The 26,149-nt window shown below is 44.0% G+C and overlaps 1 protein-coding gene across 6 annotated transcripts in view; it reads left to right on the top strand.

The window, feature by feature from the left end:
- The window catches only part of RAPGEF4 (Rap guanine nucleotide exchange factor 4), a 168,731-nt gene that overhangs the window by 109,875 nt on the left and 32,707 nt on the right, over positions 1-26,149 (top strand). For all 6 annotated transcript variants that reach the window (XM_028749531.2, XM_077916990.1, XM_077916983.1 and 3 more), the window contains 10 exons: positions 2,617-2,701; positions 3,602-3,662; positions 5,197-5,273; positions 6,683-6,829; positions 7,936-8,054; positions 11,341-11,429; positions 13,023-13,101; positions 19,030-19,180; positions 19,952-20,040; positions 21,813-21,843. In XM_028749531.2, coding sequence (XP_028605364.2) covers positions 2,617-2,701; positions 3,602-3,662; positions 5,197-5,273; positions 6,683-6,829; positions 7,936-8,054; positions 11,341-11,429; positions 13,023-13,101; positions 19,030-19,180; positions 19,952-20,040; positions 21,813-21,843 — 928 coding nt within the window. The remainder of the gene's footprint in view (positions 1-2,616; positions 2,702-3,601; positions 3,663-5,196; positions 5,274-6,682; positions 6,830-7,935; positions 8,055-11,340; positions 11,430-13,022; positions 13,102-19,029; positions 19,181-19,951; positions 20,041-21,812; positions 21,844-26,149) is intronic.

The following is a 26,149-nucleotide window of genomic DNA, read 5'->3' as shown; positions in this document are numbered from 1 at the left end:
AAAACTTTTTATTTAAACAGGGCTTTTTTTCCTTTTGCCTGTTTCGCTGTGTTTAATCTCTGTTTTAAAATTTAACTATGTTTTTAAACTGGCTGCCATCTGATCTGCTTTTTATACAGTTTTATGACTTTTATGTAGATTGTTTACTTTTAATGGTGGAATTTATTAATGTTATACTGCAAACGTAATAAATGAATGAATAATAAAACATGCCTTTGAATGGAAAAATCTAACCATAGTCTGTTTTGCCGATGAAAATTATAACAACAAAAAAGATGTTTCAACTAGAGATACAGTTTTATATGTCTTTTCATTTTGCTGTTATTCTGTGCTACTTTTGAAACATGTCCCACTGCAAGTTAGTAAATGTTTTGCCTGCATTTTAACCGTTTTGCAGACCCAATCTCGCCATGTTTAGTTGGAAGAAAATTCCACTGATTTCTATAGTATATACTTCCAAGTCTGTGTGCATAGGATTCAAGTTATTTGGCAGAATAGTGTAGAATCAAGTCCAGTCAAAGGCGACTATGGGGTTGCTGTGCTCATTTCGCTTCAGTCTGAGGAAGCCAGCGTTTGTCCACAGACAGCTTTCTGGGTCATGTGGCCAGCAGGACTAAACCACTTCTGGTGCGACAGGACACCATGACAGAAACCAGAGCGCATGGAAACGCTGTTTACCTTCCCAACACAGCAGTACCTATCTATCTACTTGCACTGGTGTGCTTTCTAATTGCTAGGTTGGCAGGAGCTGGGACAGAGCAATGGGAGCTCACCCGGTCGCGGGGATTCGAACTGCCGACCTTCTGATTGGCAAGCCCAAGAGGCTCAGTGGTTTAGACCACAGCGCCACCCGCGTCCCCACCAAAATCTCCCTGTAGCTGTACTAAAGCAGCTTTTGCTTTATATCGACTAACATAAGACACTCGTAATGTAATGCCTTCTCTCTCGCACATGCACACACAAAATGCAGTTTCCTGTGTGTCATGATATCATTGTCAACTGGGCTTTTCAAACACGGCAGTTCAGCCGAGAGATCTTGACTTTTTTGCAGACTTTTCTACCACGAAAAGGTATTCATCGGCCAGAAATTAAAAGCGACTCTTCATTCAATACATTCCAATTAGAAACCGCCACCCCAAAAAAACCTGCTTTGAGATTCTGGCTCCAGAAAAGTTTAGCAACTCTGTTATAGGCATACTTGATGAAAAATAGCTTCCTTGACAGATCTGTGAGGTAAAGTCACTTTAGATTCCAAATGACCTTTTCTGGGGCTACATCTATTTAAATGAGAAATTCCAGCCCATTTCTTTTTTGGCAAAGATGAAATACCGTAACTGCTGAGTGAAAAGATTGCCGGGTAGTGCCACAAACCTTTCTCTCTCTCTCTCTCTTCCTCCCTCATACATTATTTATACGGTCGGTTGCAAAGAAGGGAACTTCACACAGGCGGCAAATACACCTCTATTTAGTGTGACTCTTCTGGCCAGGACGATGAGAAAATTTCTTTTGAGTTTTGAAGCATTTCAAAGCAAAGTCAGCCATTTTGCAGAGTTTTTGTTAATAGAGAGAGAGAGAGATGGAGAGAAAAGCACCCTGTAAGAATGTAAAAGGAACCTTGCTAGAGTAGACCAAAGACCTACCTAGTCCAGGACTCTGTTTCTCCACAGTGACCAATCAGATGCCTCTGTGAAGCCCTTAACCAGGACATAACACAATGGTCCTCTCCTGCTGTAGTTCCTTAGCAACAGGTATTCTCCGCGTCAAGGCAGCAAGCCCAAAATTCCTTACCCTAGCTATGGAGAGGTGGGAGTTATCTAATTCCAGGTAGAGATCATTTTGGGGGATGCTTTGGTGAGGTCAGGTAAAGGACCCCTGGACGGTTAAGTCCAGTCAAAGAAGACTATGGGGTTGCGGCGCTCATTTCACTTTCAGGCCGAGGGAGCCGGTGTTTGTCCACAGACAGCTATCAGGGTCATGTGGCCAGCATGACGAAACTGCTTCTGGCGCAACGGAACACTGTGACGGAAACAGAGCACACAGAAACACCGTTTCCGTTCCTGTCACAGCGGTACCTATTTATCTACTTGCACTGGTGTGCTTTCGAACTGCTGGGTTGGCAGGAGCTGGGACAGAGCAATGGGAACTCACCCCATCGTGTGGATTCGAACCACCGACCTTCTGATCAGCAAGCCCAAGAGGCTCGGGTTTAGACCACAGCGCCACCCGCGTCCCTTTACCCTTTGCCTTGCTTTGGTGAATACAATGCGTGAATACAATTAATCTGTTTGAAGAATATGCAAGACTGCAAAATGCTCTTGTATGGAAGCAATTAGTTTTTAAATCGGTTAACTATGGTCAGGTAGTATGGTCTGAAAGCCCGTAAAGCTGCCATCTTGCAGAAGTTGATTAGGGCTGGATCTGATCATTGTCTGGACAGCTGACTTCCTGCAGCCACATGCATGTCACCTTGGGTTCTTTGACGAAATAAAGGTAGAACATAAATATAAGACCACAAACAAACTCCTTGATCTCATATGGCCAAACAGTTCACTTAAATTTAGTTTGTGATATTCTGTTGTTACTCAGTTTGTAATATTTGTGTATGCTTTATCATAGGCCTGGCCAGAGAACTGCTGATGACCTAGAAATTATATATGAAGAACTTCTGCACATTAAAGCTTTGTCTCATCTTTCAACAACAGTGAGCATTTTATATTTTGTGACCCTTAATGGCAAATAAATAAATAAATAGAATTGTAGCTGACCGATGCCTCCCTTATATGGGTACAAAAGGGGCATAGTATTGGATTGTGAGGACAAGTTCTGTCCCAGCCAATCATTTTGTTACACATTCATGATGATTTGTGCTCATGATGGTATCTGGGCAGTTACACACAATCACACTTTAAATACTATTTGCACCTGAAAAATAAGTTTCAGGGCAGACTTACCACTTCATTTTCCATCATTTCATGTCCCGTTATGACCTGCTGAAACCCCAGCACTTTTTATATATCATGAATATTCTGGGGTTGTATGAGTTTTGTTGCACTATAGTGCCAGAGTGCTCCAAAAGCAATAACCCTTGGGGAAGGATTGCAGAACAATTTATGAAGCGGAATTAGGTGCGAACAGTCTAGTATATATATATACCATTACTGTCTTGTAGTTGCAATGACACGTTGCAGAATATACTTCAAAAAGAAAACAAAACCCAGCCATATACAAGAGTGACTGGGTGGGCATGTGGTGTCCTCCATATAATTGCATTTATACAAGGAATTTGTATGCTCTTGGGTATGATTATGTTGATCCCATAGCACTATGTCAGACTGCTGTCTGCCACTTTCTGCTAAATCCTACCAAATTATTTAGAGAGTCATGTACTTTCTGCATGACTTCTCATACTCTCTTTGCATTCCACAACAGATGCAATAGCGACCCTACACTGACAAAGATGCTCAACGCTGCTTTCTGTGACTGTTTTGGCACCCGTTCCCTTCCGAACCCTCCCCCACCCTTCCTATGAGTTGATATATAACTACACAAGTCAAGGATGTAAAAACAAAACTATAATGCTTGTTGTTTGTCTTGCTTCAAGGTAAAGCGGGAGCTAGCAGGTGTTCTAGTGTTTGAGTCACATCCCAAAGCAGGAACCGTCTGTAAGTGAAATTAATTTTACCACAGGTTTACACTTGAGCTAACTGTATTGACCTAATTGCTTTTGGCACTGCAGTTGAAAACTCAGGACCCGAGGGCAAAAAAAAACAAAAAACAAAAACCTTAAGGAATTTGCTGGGCCATTTGTTCTGGGGTTGTGTATCCCATGTTAACCTGAGTGGCTGAGCACAAGAGTCTTTTACCTGATTCTGGACAATTCCACCCCCCGCCCCCCACTTCCATTGCAGTTCTGTTTAACACAGCCCACAAAGTTTGGCAGATCTCCTCAAAACCCTCTGGAGAGAGTTTGGAGGTGGGTTACGAGGGGCTGTAGGGAAGAGGGTAAGGAAAGATCTGTTGCATGAGCTGTCTTCTGCATGCTGAACCTTGGACAAAATCCAGTGCTGGTTTTTTCCCTAGAAAAAGACGTGCCAGAACTCACCATGAACGCTTCCCTCATTCTCTTACAAAGGACAATGGCGCCCACCAGAGTGGTGCTGGAACGGAGTTTCTCTTGAGTTCCCCTGAAAAAAAAGCCCTGGATAAATCCCATTATGTATGGGATGAATTTATTTATACAGTACCCGGGTCTTTGTTAACCACAGGGAAGGATTCAATAGTCCCTTTTCGTTCTCTGTGAGAGTGAATTGGAAATGCCCACTTTTCAAAACAGGATGCTTATTCCATCCGTCTTTATTTGGTAGTATGTCAGCTTCATAGTGCATACTTCCAAATAATTTTGCTTGGGAATAGCATTGTTAAGCTGGGACTGCACATGCAGCAGAATGGATCGTACCATTTCAGACTTCAAATGGGGGGATGTGTGATTTTGAATGCTCCCCCATGCAAAAAAGAAAAATCCTTTCAAGGAAGAAGTCTTAGAAAATCAGGGAGAGAGGTTCTAGCTGAACCTACTTCCTGGTGTGATGATGATGATATTTATATGCCACCCATCTGACTGGGTTGCCCCAGCCACTCTGGGCGGCTCCCAACAAAATATTAAGAACACAAGAAAACATCAAATATTAGTTAGTTTTCTTCTCCCAGGGAGTTTTGACATACAGGAACATTGACTACTCGGGTGTCGTCGCAAGAAGTACAGTGGACGCTTGGGTTGCGAACGTGATCCATGCGGGGTGCACGTTTGCAACCCACAGCGGCATGTCTGCGCACGAGCAGGTTGTGATTTGGCGCTTCTGTGCATGCGCAAAGCGTGATTTAGCGCTTCTGTGCATGTGCGACCGCCGAAACCCGGAAGTAACCCCTTCTGGAACTTGCGGGTTTCTGCGGGTGTGTAACCCGAAAAAACGCAACCTGAAGCAGCTGTAACCCGAGGTATGACTGTATCTTGTTTGTGCTTTGCATTCTACCACCTCAGAACCCCAGTACTTCAATCTTCTGTGTATCCCCCCCCCCATTGTGCTTTTAAGGTGTTGAATGTTCCTCTTTTCTCAGTAAATAAATCTCATTACTGCCTCTCCTCCATGGCCACTTCACATTATTCTCTCCATCTCTCTCTCTCTCTCTCTTCTGCAGTATTTAATCAGGGAGAAGAAGGAACTTCTTGGTACATTATTCTGAAAGGATCAGTCAATGTAGTCATTTATGGCAAGGTACTGTTTTAAGATTCTTAGTATTTCTCACATTTCATGTATAGGTGATGCCCGGAATGGAACGCCGGCATAAAATGGTTCTCATTTGCATGTGCCTAAAATTATCACAGCTTGTATGTGTAAGAGAATGTGTGCATGCAGTCATATGTGTGTTGTGAAAATGTTTGTTTTCGGCTGTGGAAGCAATGGGCAGTATCCAGCCAAATACCGTATTTTTCTGTGTATAAGACGAGGTTATTTTATTTAAAAATTATGCAAAAAAATGGGGGTTGTCTCATACATGGATAGTGGAGAGTTGGGATGGGCAATTGGTGGCTGCCGCAAGCAGGAGATTGTCAACAGTGTTTTTCCGGGTGATTGGTGGGTTGCTTTCGGCGAGCGTGCAGGCGATTGGTGGCTTTGTCGATGTGTGTGGGATTGGCTGTGGCGGTCCTGCAGGTGAGCGATTTTTGGTTCCCCCCCAAAAAAGCTCAACAAGTCTGGGCAATCTCCCCCCCCTCCATTTTCTCAATTTGGAGTCCCCAAAAAGAGGGACACGGGGGCATCTTATGCACAGAAAAATACGGTATATCCACTAGCACAAGGATGTCAGCTTAGCCAGTATAACTTCTCCTCGCTGTTCTTTCCCTGTGCATCTCTGCGCCCTCCCTTATTCTGTGGGAACCCCGAGAACGGATTTAGGGGACATACCCAACAGCTAGAAAAGGCTGTGAGTGAATCCCCCATTCCTAGTAGCCAGAACAGATGGATCTGGGTTTAGAGGGCCCAATTGTCTCTTGCCAGCATAATGCAGCTTCATGTGTCCAACCCAAACAACTGTGGTTCCTTTTAAACCAGAAGTTATGCTGCAATTTATGTTACTATTTGCATGCTGTGAGCCACTCTGATGACATATTTAAGAAAAAAAAGTGGCATAAGAGATTTTTTAATAAAATAAGCCAAATATTTTCTTTGGTGTTAAGGAAAAACTAGATACAATTAAAAACTCCTCTTGTCATTATAACAAATGGGACTTAACAGTGCAGTCTGATAGCAGGCAAGAATACATATCAGAAACTGGCAGTCTGTTGTTCAACAAACTTGATTAAAAAAAATTGACTTTATAAAAAAAATAAAAAGAAAGTTGCCACCATTAGCGGAGCCAGAAGTCTGTCTGTCTCTGAAACAAATTTCAGAGAACAAACCCCATTCTTTCTTTGCCCTTGCCTTTCTGTAGCATTAGTAATAACCAGCTGCCATGTATTGTCTTCTCATCGTTATTTTGGCTGTTAAATTCCCTGCCAGATACATTTGTTATAGTATTTGGCTTAGAAATCCTGTGTTTGCACATGGAGCGTCAATGGGACAGACTCCCCAATTACGGTTTCTCTGTGTGAATGCGTTTTTCTTCTTGTTGTTGTTATTTTTAGGGCGTGGTATGTACCCTACATGAAGGCGATGATTTTGGCAAGCTAGCATTAGTGAACGATGCTCCTAGAGCTGCTTCCATTGTTCTGCGAGAAGATAACTGCCATTTCTTGAGAGTCGACAAGGAAGACTTTAATAGGATACTGCGGGTAAGTTAAGAGTTTGCCCAACTTTTAAGAGCTTGCTCTAGAGCTCTTGTGAACGTTTCACAACTCTCCCTTCAAGTCTCCGCACACCCGAGGTTCCTTCGCTCATCTGTGCACAAACGTGAGCCATCGTTGGCAGCTGTTGCACCACTGCTGGTGTAAAAACAGTGGTGAAAGAGGGTGTTGTAGTCTCTCCAGCTGTGGAGCACACTGCTGAACTTTGCAAAAACCATTGTGCTACACTTGGCTGTGGAGAGAATGATTATGACTGGAATAGGCTGTCAATCTTACTACTACTAGTAGTAGTGGTGGTCATGATAGTAGTATAGTGCTAATAGTACTACTCATAATTGGTTAAGCATTAGTAAGGAATCTGAATCCAGTTTTGTACTGGGGGAGAAAGGATTTAGTTGAAGTATTGTAAGGAACCTAAGGCGAAGCCTTCCCTTTGAACCACGAAAAAGGCATCTGGGGAAAAGGATTAATTTTCTATAGAGCCTGGATAAAAATAATGTGTTTAGCACTTCCGCTGTAATGAAGGAAGATTCATGGATAGATAAAGGAAGTAGAGAAAGCTGCTTAGGTTGGTTAAATCTTGACATAACTGAACACAATGTTGTGATCTAAGGTCCTGATGACCCAAGAGAAGTTTGTTTGTTTATTGAATTTATATCCCGCCTTTTTCTCTAGAGAGCTCAAGGTGGCATACATGGTTTTCCCCCTCCTCATTTAATCCTCACAACAACCCTGTGAGGGAGGTTAGGCTGAGAGATTGTGACTGGCCCAATGTCACCCAATGAGCTTGATGGCTGAGTGGGGATTTGAACCCTGGTCTCCAAGGTCATAGTCCAACACTCTTAACCATTACACCACACTGACTTCAGTCATGCTGGAAATACATGGACCTCAAGTTAGTTGCAAGTTCCATACAGCTTGCCCCACAGATGCCAATAACACTAAAGGGCAGCTGTCTTTCCCGGGATGGGGTCCCATACTTTTTCTAGGAGTATAAAACCATATATCAATGGCCTTTTGATTTTCATTTGCAGCACGGCTTTTCACCAAGTTGTTTCTATCTGGCGTGTTAATGATTAAAAATCATCTTTCAGGATGTCGAAGCAAACACAGTCAGACTTAAGGAACATGACCAAGATGTCTTGGTACTCGAGAAGATCCCAGCAGGAAACAGGGCTCCTAATCAAGGAAACTCACAGCCTCCTCAGCACAAGTATGATTTAATTCCACAGTGTTGATGCAAGACTATGATTAACTCTTCCAAATGGTTTTATTTAGCCAATAGTCTTTTCTTCCTGCCTTTGAAAAGAGTGCATTATGTCACATTTGAAAAGATATAACCAGCTGGTCACATGCCCTGCAGCGCACAACATATATCAACTTGCAAACGCATTAGCTGTGGCCCTTTAGCTGTCAAAAATTAACTCTAGGCAGGTCTCGCTGCAAATAGTCCCCACGTGCAAAATCTGTTCACAGACCATAAGGAATGTTATTACTGAGCAGAGTAATTACTGATAAAAAAGCTTTTAAAACCGCATTCGTTTTGCTATTAAGAAAACATAATTTATTATTTTCATTTCCAATTCCTAAAGTGCACATCTGTCTCATTAGTCACCTTGCATCAAGTTGTCTGGCCCAACTCCTGCAGGGTAGGAATTGAGGATGTACTGAAGAACTGCCTTCAGAGGTCTTCTAAAGGTCGCATAGGTACTTATCTCCCCTTGCCTTAGGGGTTGCATAACTCCATACCCTCCAACATTTCTCCAATGAAAACAGGAATGTCCTAAGGAAAAGCGGGACATTCCAGGATCAAATCAGAAACCAGGACAGCTCCTGTAAATCTGGGACTGTCCCTGGAAAATAGGGAAGAAGGAGGAGGAGGAGTTTGGCTTGATATCCCGCCTTTCACGCCCCTTAAGGAGTCTCAAAGCGGCTAACAATCTCCTTTTCCCTTCCTCCCCCACAACAAACACTCTGTGAGGTGAATGGGGCTGAGAGACTTCAGAGAAGAATGACTAGCCCAAGATCACCCAGCAGCTGCATGTGGAGGAGCGGGGAATCGAACCCAGTTCACCAGATTATGAGTCCACCACTCTTAACCCCTACACCACACTGGCTCTCATTTTGGGACACATCACTACAGTTCCCTATAAAATGCCTGGCGTATAGTAGACCCTATAAGTGCCTATGAGTAATCATAAGCAGTTTTCATGTCTCTGGGATAATTGTTCCCAATACACAAGGCACCAGTGTCCAGAACTGGCTTCTTTCATTTTGGAAGTGTCAAAGGCTGGAAAAGGCTTAAGAATTGGGAACGAATGACCTGAGATGCAATTTGGGTCTGTTCCATGTTCCCCAATGCTTCCTCTCTCTTGCAGTGTTCAAAGGGATGTTGCTAGCAGAGCCCACTGTGAAGCACTCCCTATGCCCCTCTCCCTTTACGGGCAAACACATCTTCTCTTTGCCGACTGATCTCTTGCAGAGTTCTGCTGCCAACTAGTCTCCAGGCACCGCAAGCCACTTCCACAATATTTCGTTTCCACTTTCATATTGAAAGTACAGCTCTCTCTCTCGCTCTCTCTCTCTCTCTCTCTCTCTCTCTCTCTCTCTTTCCCTGCTTCACTCCCCAAGACACACAGTTAGTATCTCTGCAAGTATCTCTCTGTGCACTTGGCTTAACAAGGGGTTTGCATTCTTGGGACATCAATGCAGCTCTTCCCAAAGGGCTGGCAGGTAAAAGAACCGTATGATGGCCAGTCCTCAAAGTGAGGAGAAGCTCCCAGGAGCTCAGCTCCACTACTTATTTCTCAGCAGGAGCATTTTTCTTTTTTTTCTTTTTAGGGGGGAAGTTTCCTAGATTTCCCCCTATACTTGAGCGCAGTAAAATGATGCAAAGTTGTAAGAAGAACCAAGAGGTTCACTAAAAGAAACCCATTTACTGCGGAAGGAAATAGGAAAGCTTAATAGATAAGTTCCTATTTTTCAGTGAACCTCAATAGTTTGATGCTCAGAGAAGTGACAAATGGGGCCTGTTAGCTTCTTTCATGATGGCTGCCGTAGCTACCGTTTTTCGAGGGCTACTTGAGGATACGAGCCAGTTGGCTCAATTTGGGGAGAAGGTACAGATTTCCTAAGGACCTTTCCCCTCATAATTCAAACGCTACAGCAGCAAAAGGCAACTCCATACGTGACCCACCCCTCCTCCCTTTTGGGATCACATCTTAGCTGTTGCCATTGGCCATCGCAGAGCATTGGGGTGAAAAGAGAGAGGAAGAAATCAAACACACTTACAAATGCATAACGTAGGATGATGACCGCACATGAAGCATCTCGAGAAAATGTCATGGCTTGGATCCCAAAGCAGCACATCACAGGGAACTTCATTCTGATCGGGGCTAGCTTGACTATGGGGCAAAGTGAGATGGCGGCCTCAGGTGTTGGATACTGGGTGTCCGTTCGTGAATGAGTTGTGGGAGCCTCCCCCACACCGCCATTCCTCCTGAGATTCCCCCATCCCACCCCCAGTTGTGCACTTCTGTGCCATGTGGCCGGTTCTGCAACCCCTAGGTTTGTCTGCTGCCCTTGACACTGTCCCATTGCCAGTGTCACAGTAAGATTCAGTGGCCAGCCTGGTCTGCTTCTGTATATAGAATGGTGGTTGGTGTGTGCGTTCGTGCGTCATCTTGCCTTTAAGTCCAGAGAGCAAATGAGCTGGCCCTGTTCCTAAACGTGCCTGTTTCCCACCCCAACTGACCCAGCGGCCATATTGACCATGCTTTGGCTCTCCTCTTGACTGTTGTACACTGTCATGTGGAGGGAGACTGGCTGATTGAGAACAAATGGGTCACCAGCCCACCAGCCTCAGTCTGCCCCTCAACCAACTACCTGCCTTAACAATCTGCCCATCCAAGGGGCAGCACAGCCTGCCAGCTTCCTCCTCCTCCTCCTCCTCCTCCTCCTCCTCCTCCTCCTCCTCCTCCTTAGTCTCAGTGTTGCCTCTTGTAGAAAGAGGAAGATGAGGACAGAGCTAGAATGAGTTGGTTCTGTCTGTCATTGGCTCCACCTCCGTCTAATGTGGGGCTCCTTGCTTTCCACCCTACTAGCCCCAGCGGGGAACGGCTGCCACTCAAATTGTCTAGTGGCAGATGCTTATTTTGTTGGTGTCACTATTGCGTTCCATATTTCCACTGCTCTGCTGGCAGTTCTGTTCCCCTCTCCTGTAGAAACAACTCACTTGTCTTTCTATTTTTTTGGCCCTTTTTCTCAAATTGAAGCTACTAAAACAGGTCATATTGCAAGCATGTCATATTGCAAAACGTCTGCTAAAATCAGTCAAGACGTAAAGATATTCTACACTGGGTATCTTTCCTATGCTAAAGCTTTACACACACGTATGTGCATGTGTGCGTGTGTGCTTTGTCACACTCGTATTCACCTTCTCTTTCCAACAAGCTCAGAGTGGTTTTTTAGGTCACTGTTTCTTTTCTTCCTTTACTCAGGTATATCGTGATGTCAGGAACGCCCGAGAAAATTCTGGAACACTTCCTCGAAACAATGCGTCTCGAATCAGCATTAAGCGAAGGAACAGGTAGAATGTTTAAATAAAGATGTCGGTGCAGCTGTAGATCAACGTAAGAAGTGAATGCTGCAATCCGACATTTCCAAACTGCAGTCATTCGATTTAAACTGGGGCTTAAGCACCCAGATTCTTTGGCCGAGAGTGCGGCTCGGTCTTGCTTTTGTACTGAGTGTCGCTGTTGCATTCAGTGTGTGTTAGAAAGAGCTACAACCTTGGAACAACCTTTCGGTGGTGCCCTAAAAAGTAAGGGAGGGCTAGTTTCAAGTTTGCAGCTTCTCTTAGGGACATTTTGTTTTATTTTCCAAAACCTTCCAGTACAACTTCACTTTTGAAACGTATTTTGAATCAATCCTATTTTTCCAAAATATCTTGGGGCAGTATTCCATTTGTTAGCAGGCAACTAGAAATTTGAACCACAGTGTTTCTTTCTTTGCTTGTCAGATCACAAACATCTGCAATCACTGATCCCCCCCCCCTTTTGCATTACTTTGAAATTGTTTTTGTTTTGTTTAATCAGTTTGTTTGCATAGTAGCAGTGAAAACAATGCCCTGGCAAACAGCCATAATTTTTTGTACACTTTCCACTGAAATACATTTCCTTTTGCGTTAGAGGGCATTGGGGGACCACATAAATTTGATCTGAGCCAGTTGATTTCAGGGAAAATATCCAGGATTAAAATGATTCATTTTTTTCCATGAAAGATTTGACTGATTGGTTAAAAACATATGAAAGTCACTCCCAAACACTGGAACTATATATTGCTCCTTCGTATATCTAGCCCATACATCCAATCATCCCAGGTTCTTTTGCTTGTCCCCTAAGTTCCTGCTAACAACATACAAGCCTCCTTGCTTAATACATATAGCTCTTCCTCCTATTCCTAAGTTCCTCATTTCCTTGCCACTTTCTTCCCTGCCACCCTTAATTTGCTTCTGCTTCCTCCATCCATCTGTCTCATGAGCCTCTGCTTCCACAATCCACTCCCTGGACCTTGTGTCTGTGAATTCCTCTAATTCCCGTGCCCTCTTCTCCCAGCTCCTAGTCAGAGACATCTTTAGCTAGAGCTCTGTAAAATACTTACAAGCAACCCATGGCATAGCAACAGCAAAGCCAGTGGCTAAATATTTCAAAAAAAACTGCCTGGCATCTTCTTGTGGCCTGTGTTGCCCTTAAAAAGGCAAAAGGAAGAAGGTTTTTTTGGAAAAAAATTGTTGTGTGCAGATAAAAGGGAGCAGACAGGAAAGCCCCATTTTGCAAGCAGAATGATCCTTGCAGTTCTTAGGACCCAAGACAAATTGCTGTAATTTACAGTTCAATTTTATATATGTCTATTCAGATACAAGTCCCACAATATTCAGTGGGGTTTAAGTACATTGAGTATTGGACCTGGGAGCAAGTCCTACTGAACTCAAAGAGACTTTCTTCGGGCAAGACATGTCGAGGATCATGCTGTTAATTAATTGCTTTTAATGTGCAAAACACATCTGGTATAACTCTTTTTGTGCTGTTTACCGCGGAGGAGGGAACAATATATTTTGCAATGGTGGGAAATAATATTGTCATGCAGGAGTATAACGTTCTGTTACTTTTGATTTTCACAGATGCTGGTGTACTTGATTTTGTTATGATGCATTGCATATTCATGCCAAATAATCAGCTTTGTCCGGCTTTGATGGCTCAATATCCTTTATTATTATTATTACTGTATTAAAAAACCAACCAAAACATAGTAAAGGTAAAGGTACCCCTGCCCCTACGGGCCAGTCTTGACAGACTCTGGGGTTGTGCGCCCATCTCACTCAAGAGGCCGGGGGCCAGCGCTGTCCGGAGACACTTCCGGGTCACATGGCCAGCGTGACAAAGCTGCATCTGGCTAGCCAGCGCAGCACACGGAACACCGTTTACCTTCCCGCTAGTAAGCGGTCCCTATTTATCTACTTGCACCCGGGGGTGCTTTCGAACTGCTAGGTTGGCAGGTGCTGGGACCGAGCAGCGGGAGCGCACCCCGCCGCGGGGATTCGAACCGCCGACCTTTCGATCGGCAAGCCCTAGGCGCTGAGGCTTTTACCCACAGCGCCACCCGCATCCCTTAACCAAAACATATTAGACACCTAATTTGGTGGTAAGCAAGGCTGGCATCAACGCTTGGCGTGGTCGGGAAGCTGCTGAGCTACCACATCCATCAGTGGACACGCTCTGACAAGAAACCCCTTGGAAGTTAAGCGAGAAAGTCAAGAAGGAAGAATCAACTATTGGGAGCTTTAGCTCTTTCTCACTTTATTCGTTTTGTTACAGTGCTGTGCTGCGTTTCTCAGGATTAAGTCCTACTTAAGTCAGGGATGCGAGTGGCGCTGTGGTCTACACCCTGAGCCTCTTGGGCTTGCCGATCAGAAGGTCGGCGGTTTGAATCCCCACAATGGAGTGAGCTCCCTTTGCTCTGTCCCAGCTCCTGCCAACCCAGCAATTCGAAAGCATGCCAGTGCAAGTAGATAAATAGGTACCACTGCGGCGGGAAGGTAAACAGCGTTTCCATGTGCTCTGGTTTCCACCAGGGTGTCCCGTTGCACCAGAAGCGGTTTAGTCATGCTGGCCACATGACCCGGAAATGCTGTCTGTGGACAAACGTCAGCTCCCTCGACCTGAAAGCGAGATGAGCGCCGCAACCCCATAGTCGCCTTTGACTGGACTTAACCGTCCGGGGGTCCTTTCCCTTACTCCCAGGTCAGAGTATATAAGATGGGAGCCTGCATTAATCATTCCAGCATCATTCATGGTGGAACTAAACTCTCAAGCCGTCTCGTTCCTAGAGCAAGATTAACCAATATGGATGGAACATCTGCCTTAAGCCTAATGCTATGAATGACTGCGAGTATTTTGCAAGCCATTTTCCCCATGCTCATAAGAACCTAAGGAAAGCCCTGTTGGATCAAGCCAAGGTTTATATAGTCCTGAACCCTGTTCTCGAGGTGGCCATTGAGATGCCTATGGGAATCCCGCAAACAGGGCAACAGCGCTTGTGACCCCTGGCAACTCTGCCTCCTATTTGTCTCCCTTGCTTGTTTCTCCTCCACCTCCATCCCCAAGTGTTGGCTTTACCCACCGGCAGGTTATACTATATCATTTAAAATAATAAGCTCTTTGGAGGCCACCTATTTTCAAATTTCTACATCGGCTTGCATAATCACCCTGGAAACCAGATCTGTTTGAGTGCTATTGTGGTGCCACAAATAGCAAAAGTAATTAAAAACCTGTGACATGTGTTGAGGAAAGCAACAAAAGCCACATAAATACAGCCCAGCTGACGGTATTCGTGTGTGTGTGTGTGTTTGTGTGACAGGAGCAAAATCTTTTTTCCCCCACCAAAGAAACAGATGAACTAAATGTTGGAAGTACAGAAATCCTGCCTGGCTTCAGTCACGTTGTGCAGGATGTAGTCCATTTTCGTAGCACAGAACCTAGCTTAGATTTAATTCACATTCTCCTGCCTTTTTCTTTTCTTGGGACCTGGCCTCTCTTGGATTTCAGCTTCCTTATTGTTCACTAAATGTAGCCTTGCGTGGTCTCCAGGGGTTGACTTAAGACTGTGTACACATTACTGGCTTAAAACAGAACTAGGTCCAGATGGGCAGGGATGTTGTTGTTGTTTTTCTGTGTTCGAAATGAAGCTAGTTTTGGGGGAAACGGATCAAACCTCAGCATTTCCCAAGGAACGATAGGATAGATATGGGTTGTGTGGCGAACGTCGTGTGTGCACCACTTCCCAAACCAATGTTGGGAGCGTGCTGGATTCAGAAGTGTGTGCACAGCCCTGTTCTCAGTCCTTTTCTGCCTCCTGCCTCTGGCCTTTGGTGTCAGTCTCTTACTAGTTTAATGCACGATTCTCTACCAACACCCACCCCCAAACCTCTTCTGTGTTTTCCACCAAGCCTCCAGACCAGATTTGTGGGTGGTGGAGGTACACAGTTGAATACCACTTATTGTATTATTATTATATTATTATTTCTGTATTGTTTTAAGAAAAAGGTTAGCATGTTACACACACATGATCTGATCCCATTCATCTACTCTCTCATGGTGATAAATACCGAACATTCGGTTCCAATGCACGTGAAAAGGAACTACCGTATTTTTTGCACCATAACACTCACTTTTTTCCTCCTAGAAAGTAAGGGGAAATGTCTGTGCGTGTTATGGAGGGAATGCCTACGGGTGGCATGCCTACGGATTTTCCTCATCTAAAAACTACGTGCGTGTTATGGTCAAGTGCGTGTTATAGAGCGAAAAATACGGTAGATCCCTGCTTGCATTGAGGGAGGAACGGGCTGTAAAAAATCATTGCAATTTTAAAGCAACGAAACTTGTCGAGATCGGTATTCAGTCACAACATCGTTGTTGATTAATACCTTTCAAAATTACAGCCTCTCTGTCATTTATTTATACATAACGCTATTATTCTAATAGATATGCAGCGTGAACATTTGGGGAGGGAGGGTTCTCCCTCCCCCCCCCCCGCACATCCCACGATCACATTTGCATGGGAGAAATTATTAGCAGAATTAAAAATAAGTAGGTGAGCAATGAAAAATAACGGCAAAAATTACGAGTGCCTGTGGTGAGTCACTTAATAAGCAGATAGAAGGATATTAAATAATTACAGGGCTTGCATGGTAGAAGCTGCAGGGAGAGAACGGCTCAGTGAAATGCTACTTGATTTATGGAATGTTATAACTGTCCCTACAAACAGTTAAAGGGACCAAACTAGGCAATGCAATGTCTACTCTCACCTCCATCAGGTAGCTTGACTTTTCTAATCTCAACCAAATATATACATTTTTATAAGTTCAGTTAAAACCTGCAGTCATGACATATTGCACCATGTTCCTTAGACATGCTAAGGAACAGGTGATTGTTATTTTGTCCTCGTATGTAAAACCGCAGAATTCAAAGAGGGTGGACTTTCTTTTTCCCATGACTCTAGATTTCAGTAGGGTGTCCCATGTCCTAGGCTGTTAAGTAGCTGTAGCAGTGTCTAAGGGAAACAAAAAAATGGCTTAATAAGCCCAGTTTCTATCCCGCCCCCTTAAATTACTGCTTTAGTCATATTGTGCATATATTGTGCAAGAGGCTCTATTGATGCATTTGTTTTCCCTTCTGATCAGCTCACAGTATCTTGAGACATCCCAGAGATTGCATGTCAAAGCCCCCGTGCTTTGATTTGAAAGAAACAGTTTATTTTAAGACTTACATTCACAACGGCCCTGTGCTTGTCAGAACTGTCATATGCAGAAAATATTCTGGGCCATTAATTCCACATGGAAGGCACAAAATACTATTATATTCAATTTCCTCCCTGTTTCGTGAGGATCTAGCTATATACGGCTGTCTGTCAGATCTGTCTGTCACTGGATCCCAAGTCAGCCTGGACTAAGTAGAAATTCAGTAGTGCTTGTAGACTCAGCTCTGCTGACCCTGGACTGATAAGAGATGCATTGTGAAGAAGCACGTCCCTCAAACCAAGGTTGTGCTGGGCAGTCGCCATTTCTGATCTTAATGTCAAAACTTGCCCTTTCCAAAAGGGAGAAGTTTACACCTGAATTGCCCTGTAACAACAAAATTCTGACATATGCGTACATTTCAAAATACTGTTTGCTGCACCTGTTCTGCGTGGGAAGGAACCAGGGTACAGAGAAAACTGCATCTGAAGTAGGTGAGGGTAGCATTCCATTGCATCTTAATTGCTGGCTTGCAAACAGTAATAATCACAATGAAATTTTAATGGATTCCATTGACTTGTTTAATGATACAGATTTATATTATTGCTAACATAACCATATATACTTTTTTAAAAAACGTGCTCTTTCCCTTGGTCATGCTGGACTCGGGGTTGGAAATGCACACATACCAAAGGTCTGTGTGAGCAGAAGGTTGATGAGGCAATATATCTATGTGCAAAGATGCTCTGCCTGTCTTATTTTCAAAGGGAGATGGCTGTGAAAGGCTGGGGCTTCAGAAAATTCCATCATAAATGGAAGCAGCAGTTGCTGCTGTTCATTGTTTCATCCCAGACCTGGAATGGAAATCAGTCCAGTGAATAGGATTAGTACTCACTCATAAGGTTCTTGGGTTGGTTGGTTTTTAAGCCTGCAACTGATACATCATGAATGACCTTTTTATTTTTATTAAAAACATTGTTTGATGTGTCCTTTAAATCAGAACGAGTGGTGTGGAAATAATTGTGCCAGTAATCATGTTGTCGAACTAATTATATACATTACATTAAATAGTGGACAGTGAGAAATATAATATTTGGCAGAAACTGGACTGCAGCAGAAGAGAAACAGCGCTGGTTGTGACAAAGATAGGTTGGAACAGAAATAGCTGCTTTCTTACTTCCCTAATGAAAGGACAGGCTGAATTATCTTAGGGAAGCCAAATGCCTCACCTCCACTAACAGGAAGGCAATGGACTACCAGCCCCCACATCACAGAGTCCCAGGCTAATGTCACCACAGTGCAAGCTAGAAGAGGCAATAGAAACTAGAACCAGCCCTATGCCCCCCCCCCCCACGATCTGTGGCAGTGGCCTGGAAAACCAGTGGTCTTTGCCTTCCCCCCAACGCATACACACACACACACACACACACACACACACACACTTTCATATGCCCCATGCTGCCAAGCAATTAACTCGTGAACAAATCACAGCAAGAAGAATCAACAATTGTTGCATGTACATCTCCTGCAAATAAAATCACTGAGGTCCTGCTCCGAGGGCCTTCTGGTGGTTCCCTCCCTGCGAGAAGTGAGGTTACAGGGAACCAGGCAGAGGGCCTTCTCGGTTTTTGCGCCCGCCCCGTGGAACGCCCTCCCATCAGATGTCAAAGAAAGTAACAACTATCTGACTTTTAGAAGACTTCTGAAGGCAGCCCTGTTTAGGGAAGTTTTTAATGTTTGATGTTTTATCGTGTTTTTAATATTCTGTTGCGAGCCGCCCAGAGTGGCTGGGGAAACCCAGCCAGATGGGCGGGTTATAAATAATAAATCATAATTATTATTATTTCTCTGCAGAGGCAAAAACCACAAGTTAAAGTTGAAGAGCACAACACCATGACATCAGCTAAAACAGGACTATAAAAATGTGCTGTGCTACCTGCCTCCTACACAAATACAAAGCCACAGAAATAATATATCTACACTGTGTTCAGTTTATTACTACAGTGGCTATCGTGCATCTTTCTGCATCTCCCTTAAGGCTAGAGGGATTGCCTTGATCCCACTCTTCCACCACCAATGAGCATCCACAGTCCAGGGAAAGTAACGAATTGGGTCCATGTCCCTTGAACCATTTGCCAATTGTACTTTACAAGGAAAGGCCCGTTGGGTTCACCTCCCCACCACCGCCATGCTAAGTCATCAAAAGCCATGAAAGTATATAAACTGGAGAACGCACAAATTGTTATTGATCTTGAAAATCCTGCTGGGCAGTTGTGTGTTTCACGGCGCTTGAAAGCATCAGTTATAAGCGCGCTTTGTTATGAGGAAACGATGGGAAATTCTGAGGGGGGTGGATGAAGTAGCAAAATGAACATTTTCCTTGACATCTTGGCACTTACCACGCTCAGCCTTCGCAGGGTACGGAGCAAGAAAAAATGGATTATGCCCTAAACAACAAACGGCGAGTCATTCGCTTAGTGCTGCAATGGGCTGCTTTGTATGGAGATGTCCTGCAAGAGGACGAAGCGGCAATGGCCTTTCTGGAGGTAGGGCACAATTGCTTAGTACTGCTGTTTCGTTGAAATCAATATTAACTAGTTACTGAGGCAGGAGAGCTGAGCCAAGACTGTTTTCCAAGCTGTAGAATTCTCCTTCCTAAGGACGTTACATTCAAGTACAAACAACTATAGATGTCCTTCTTGGGGGTTTTGCATTGCTGCTGCAAACAATATCATGCCTTGTTGCCACTGGCTGCAATTTCAGGAAGGAAAGTGGGGGTGGAGATACCAGTCTGTTTTCTAATACAGAGACAATCACATTGAAAGAAATGGGCATTGTGAGAATATGGAACCTAGACATTTCCAGCACAATCCCATGCCTGTAATACTACTTGGCAGTAAACCGTACTGTGTTAGGTGGCGCTGTGTTCTAAACCACTGAGCCTCTTGGGCTTGCCGATCAGAAGGTCGGCGGTTCGAATCCCCACAATGGACTTAACCACCCAGGGGTCCTTTACCTTTACCTTTTAAATAACTGACATTGTCTCTCTCTTTAATGACATGGAAGATCTGTTGCTAGAGGTGACCATCTCACTCTGCCAACTCCATCTCTTGAGATAATATTGGATTAGAGGTGGAGCAAGATTCAGATTCCATCCTTTTGAACTTTTCCAGTGTGGTCATTTGTTTCTCCGGTATTTGTCAGGAACCTCTATTGAACCGTTTTTCTCTGTAGTCAGCCCACCTGCAATACATATCTTGACAAGTCGACTGCCTCTTTGTATTATTGTTTGAAGAGTGTTCTTTTTCATTTAATAGGAGTTTTATGTATGTGTATCAGATGATACAAGGATGATTACAGCCCTCAAAGAGCAACTACCAGAGCTAGAGAAGACTATGAAACAAATGTAAGCATAACCTTGAATTTGTTCATCTCTAAACTAGCTAACTAAACGCAGGTGGCGCTGTGGGTTAAAGCCTCAGCACCTAGGACTTGCCGATCAAAAGGTCAGCGGTTCGAATCCCCGCGGCAGGGTGCGCTCCTGTCGTTTGGTCCCAGCGCCTGCCAACCTAGCAGTTCGAAAGCACCCCCGGGTGCAAGTAGATAAATAGGGACCGCTTACCAGCGGGAAGGTAAACGGTGTTCCATGTGCTGCACTGGCTCGCCAGATGCAGCTTGTCACGCTGGCCACGTGACCCGGAAGTGTCTCCGGACAGCGCTGGCCCCCGGCCTCTAGAGTGAGATGGGCGCACAACCCTAGAGTCTGGCAAGACTGGCCCGTACGGGCAGGGGTACCTTTACCTTTTAAACTAGCTTTTGCAAATGTGTGAAACCAGAGAGAAAGCTTCACTGTATTCCATCTCCCCATCAGCAAAGAATTTAGCTAGAACTTTTTTTTTAGAGTTTGTATACCAAAAAGAGTAGGAAAATATATAGTATTATGAAACGTCATTGTGCTGTTGAGCAATCAACCACGGTTTAGCATGATGTCCAAGCCAGGCCAACTAAGTGGAGTAGGGAAACCTGAAGTGCCATGGCATCCTACCATACATCTGTGTATCTAGATGTTACAGGAGAGAGGAAGAGGAGGACTGTGGTTTGCAAACATGCATTTTGAATCCTGCAAAGGAATTCAGTACGTTTCCGAGCACAATTCAAAGTGTTGGTGCTGACCTTTAAAGCCCTAAACGGCCTTGGTCCAGTATATCTGAAGGAGCGTCTCCACTCCCATCGTTCAGCCTGGACACTGAGGTCCAGCACAGAGGGCCTTCTGGCGGTCCCTTCACTGCGAGAAGCCAAGTTACAGGGAAGCCAAGTTGCAGAGGGCCTTCTCGGTAGTGGCGTCCTCCCTGTGGAACGCCCTCCCACCAGATGTCAAAAAGAACAACAACTACCAGACTTTTAGAAGACATCTGAAGGCAGCCCTGTATAGGGAAGCTTTTAATGTTTGGTGTATTGCAGTATTTTAAAAATTTTTTGGAAGCTGCCCAGAGTGGCTGGAGAAGCCCAGCCAGATGGGCGGGGTATAAATAATAAATTATTATTATTATTATTATTATTATTATTATTATTATTATTATTATTAATTATTATTATTATTATTATTATTATTATTATTATTATTATTATTATTATTATTATTATTGGGCTCTTGGGTGAAGGAGCTTCCACCTGCCACTGCTTCTTTGCTCTAGATTTTTGGGGAAGGGCCACAGCTCAGTGGCAAAGGATCTGTTTTACACGTAGAAGCCAGTACCTGTCTTTTCCAGGTAGACTCCCTGCCTGAAACCCCACAGAGCTGTTGCCCGACAGTGTAGAAGATGAACACTGAGCTTAATGGAATCTACAATCCACTAATGGACTCACTGGAAACGCAGCAACCTATGTTACTGTGTTCCTCCTCTTGAAACAGCTTTGCTTCAAAAAACAAACCACCTTGATCTCTTTTTTCATACATAATGCAAAGCAAGGGTTCTTTGAATGATTAATTAAATGCTAGAAGAGTTCTTTTCCTAGCCTCATGGGGAGAAGGAGAGTGGCATGCACAAGCCTGAGGCTTCGCTTGGATTTTGCTTGTGCACATTGTGCCAAACCATGGTTTAGTGTTACGTGCGAACCAAACCGTTGTTGCTTCCAAATTTCACCCTCTAAAAATAGGCTGTATTTTTCTTTTTGCAGATCAGAAGAAGCTAAAGCACCACAGAAAAAGGTAAGTATTTAGACTGCTTGTCCCACATAAAATGTTAAACTGTTATTTTCCCAACCACTAAGGGCAAGTGCACACCTGTGGATTGGCAAGTACATCTTTACTATTGTATCCTGTCCGACGCATCGGTATCGTTTATACTTTGGAAAGCACATTGGTTGTGCAGACGTGTTATAGTTTTGTGTGTGCGCATAACATTACATGCATGCGGTTAAAACAGAAGATGTGAAGGTGCCCTGAGAATTTAGTCTCCAAAGAAGAAGCAAGTCCACGCAATGAAATTTGATCAGATCTATGGGTATTCTGTTATTCTTTCTCCCACACGCACCAACAGCACAAAGTTAAATGATGGGATTCACCACCACAACATACAGTGGCAGCTGCCAGCTTGGATGGCTTCAGAAAGGGATTAGGCAAACTCATGGGGGATAGACCTACCGCTAGCCGCTAGCCACACAAAGGCTTTGTGTAGACTGCCCCCGGTATCAAATCACTGAGGTCAGCTCCATTAGGGCAAATGATCCACTGCCCCACCAACCTCAGGTTGCTCTCGGCCAGCCCCCACCCACCTGCCTTCTCAATAATCTGTCCAGGTGGTGGCGCTGTCTTCTCAGCTTCCTCAGTCCTTGTAGAACTCAGCAGTAAAGAGGATGGGGACAAAACAAGGATTCTGATACGGGCTCTGGCTCCACCTAGTGTTGGTTTTCCTGCCTTCTGCCCCACTAGTCCCATTCAGCACCAGCCACCTCTGCTCTGAATGTCAGTTGCTGGGGAGGGCATAGAATCGTCATCTAGTCCAACCCCCTGCAATGCAGGAATCTTTTGTCCATCGTAGCGCTCGAACCCACAACCCTGAGATTAAGAGTCTCATGCTCTAGAGCGAGGAGAGTGCTTAATAGGCAAGATGTTAAATTGTTTTTATATGCAACAACTGCAGCAAGAGTATTGTTAGCCCAGAAATGGAAACAAGAAATTCCGACGAGAGAAGAATGGCAGACGAAATTAATGGACTATGCAGAACTGGACAAAACGACAGGAAGGATTCGAAACCTGCGGGACCAGAGATTTACAGAAGATTGGAAGAAGTATATGAATTATTTGAAGAGCAACTGTAATCAACAAATTATGCTAGTAGGACCATAAGAAGTTTTGTAAGGAGAAATATACGAAGTGTTACAAAGTAGAAAAAGATAGAGATAATTGGTTATGAGTTTGAAATGTAATAGGGAAGATAAGAAATGCATACTGAGAGATTAGACTGGAAATTTTTCAGACAGGATTGATGGAAGTCAAAAATTTGAATAAGACGAAAAAGTATGTTTAATTACTGTTGAAAATCATATGTTAAAAAAACTAATATATATTAGTAATATACCCGAGGACACCAAACCTAAAAAACTAATATATAATTAGTAATATACCCGAGGACACCAAAACCTGCATTCCTGTACCCGTGAAAATCTACGAAAGCATATATATATATTATATATATATATGCAGGTTTTGGTGTCCTCGGGTATCTTCCCGTGTAAAAGTTGGGGTGTCTAGGCGACGTTTCGACGAGGTCTCACTCGTCATCTTCAGGCTGGTGCTTTCGGCTTCTTGTTACTGGAACAGAGCAGGATCTCAGTGTTTGAGTTCCTATAAATACTGTTGAGGAGGTATGGTGTATAGCCTCCAATGTTCTGGGCAGAGAGGAAGTTCCCAGGCTAGTGTGCCTTTTCTTCTTTTGTTCCTTAATTGCTTGAGGGATATCTTGAGTGATTTCTTGAGTGATATCCTGAGTACCACTTAGGTGGGTCATTAGGTGTGGATTAGTTGCTAAAGCCTTTGTGTCTTGACCTCTTGAACTTTGTGAAGAGTTTTTCTGAGAAGATGGGTGTACTACATTTAGTTGTGCTCTGGCTTGGCTTCGTGTATAGGGGCGAGCTGTGGTTTTGTGGCCTGTGCCAGCCAGATCTGTGTAGGGATTGCAGGGGGGTGCAGCATCCGGAGGTGCCACCATGGTTTGGCTACTGGATGGTGTCTGTAATTTATCTGTGGAGAGGGTCTGGGTTTGGGTCTGGTGTGGTTGATTGGTGATGGCGTTCTGTGTGCCTCTGGATCTGGTGTCAGTTTTTGTGGGGAGGGCTAATTTCCAGATGTCTGGCAAGCGGGATGTGTCGTCACGCTTGTTCATGTTGTGAGGGTGTTTCTCTATCTCGATGGCTTCCATGATTATTCTCTTGTGGTGATGTTCCATGTTAGAGAGCAATTTGGAATCTGCAAAATTAATTTCGTGTCCTGTTTCTTTCATGTGTTGGAAGAGAGAGGAAGTTTTTTCTTCTTTTTTGACGGCATTCTTGTGTTCTGCGATACGTGCATTTATTCGTCTGTTTGTTTGTCCAATGTACGTGGCTGGGCAGACTTTGCAGGGTATTTCATAGACCCCTTGGTTTTCCAACTGGATTTTATCCTTGGGGTTTCTGAGGATATTGGCTATTTTTTGGTTGGCGCAAAAGGCTGTTTTGATATTGTGTTTATGGAGGATTTTGCTAATTTTATCTGTAGTGCCCTTGATATAAGGAAGGAGGGCCATGCCATTGTTTTCTTCTGTGTCTTGGTTTTTGGGGGGTGTTTCTTTTTGGATTAGCTTCGTAACCCTGTTTTGCTGGTATCCATTGGCAATTAACACATTTGAGAGATTCTGTAACTCAGTTGTCAAGTGGTCTTTGTCAGCCAGGCGTTTGGTTCTGGAGATGAGAGTCTTGGCTACGGAGTTTATTTGTGCAGGGTGGTGGTGTGATTGTGCATGTAAGTAGCGGTTGGTGTGTGTTTTTTTTCCGGTAGATAGTGTGTCCTAGGGAGCCATCAGGTTTTTTGTAGATTAGGACGTCAAGAAAGGGAAGTTGGTTGTTGGCTTCTATTTCCATAGTGAATTGTATTTTGGGGTGTAGGCTGTTGAGATGTGTGAGGAAGCTGTCCAGTTTTTCCTTCCCGTGTGGCCAAATTACAAAGGTGTCGTCAACATATCTGAGCCAAAGTTTGGGTTTGTGTTCTGACTTGTCTAAAGCATTGGTTTCAAAGTGTTCCATGTACAGGTTTGCGATGACCGGTGAGAGGGGTGATCCCATAGGTGCTCCTTCTATCTGTTTGTATCTTTGTCCATTGTGGATGAAGTACGTGTTGGTTGGGCAGTGGTTGGTCAGGTCCAAGATGTATTCGGGGGGATTGTATTTGTTTTGAATGGCTGTCAAGGCTTCATTAATGGGCACTTGTGTGAAGAGAGATACAACATCGAAGCTCACAAGTAGGTCATTGGGATGTAGGTTTTGCTTCTTTATTGTTTCTATGAACTGGAAGGAGTTTGGAACGTGTGAAGAGATGGATTCTGCATAGGGCTGGAGTTGCTTGGCGAGAAATTTAGCGAGATTTTGTAGAGGTGAGCCTATGGAGCTGACTATTGGTCTGAGTGGTGTTCCTTCTTTGTGTATCTTGGGGAGGCCGTAGAGTTTGGGGCATCTGGATGATTTTTCTCTGGGGATGATTCTTAGCTGGATTTCTTCACTGATAGGAGAGGCTTTTATTTTGGATTTGGTGGTTTTTTCCAGGTAGGTGGTGGGATCTGTTTTTATAGGTTGGTAGGTAGGGTCTTGGAGTAGATTTGATAGTTTTGCTTGGTAGTCCGATGTGTTCATCACAACAGTGGCATTACCTTTGTCTGCTGGGAGAATGATTATGTTGTTGTCTTTCCTCAGGTTGGTGAGTGCTTTCTGTTCTTCTTTGTGTAAATTGCTTCTGGGTGGTTTGCTGGAGCAGAGGATGTTGGTGACTTCAAGTCTGATTTTATTGGCTTCATCTGGGTTGATTTTGGTTAGGCTAGCTTCGACTCCGCATATGATGTTTTCCGTGGGGATGCGTCTCGGGGCGACTGCAAAGTTGAAACCTTTGGAGAGTACTTTGGTTTCAGTTGAGGTGAGGATCCTGTCTGATATGTTATGTACTGTTTGTTTCATGGGTTGTTGTGGAGGGTGGCTGGGCTTCTGGCGTTTCTCTAGTTTGTGGAGTTTGTTGGTATGTGTGTCTGTCTTATGTGAGGTCTCCGTTTCAGCTCTCCAGACGGCTAGTTGTTTGCATTTGTCCCAGAGTGCAGGGTGGATTTTGTTACAGAGTTTGAGGTGAAGAGTGAGCAGATCTTTGTTGGTTTGGTTTAGTAGGTATCTTTTCTTGTGTAGTTCGTTTCTGATTAGGGATAGTTCAGTTCGTTTCAGGATCCTTTCGGTAGCTGGGGTTTTAGAGTGGAATTTAAGTTGGAAGCTTGTGGGAATTA

The sequence above is a fragment of the Podarcis muralis genome, chromosome 1, assembly GCF_964188315.1.
Source record: "Podarcis muralis chromosome 1, rPodMur119.hap1.1, whole genome shotgun sequence".
NCBI lineage: Eukaryota > Metazoa > Chordata > Lepidosauria > Squamata > Lacertidae > Podarcis > Podarcis muralis.
The sequence above is the reverse complement of the archived record's forward strand: the minus strand, read 5'-3'. Positions and strand labels throughout refer to the sequence as shown.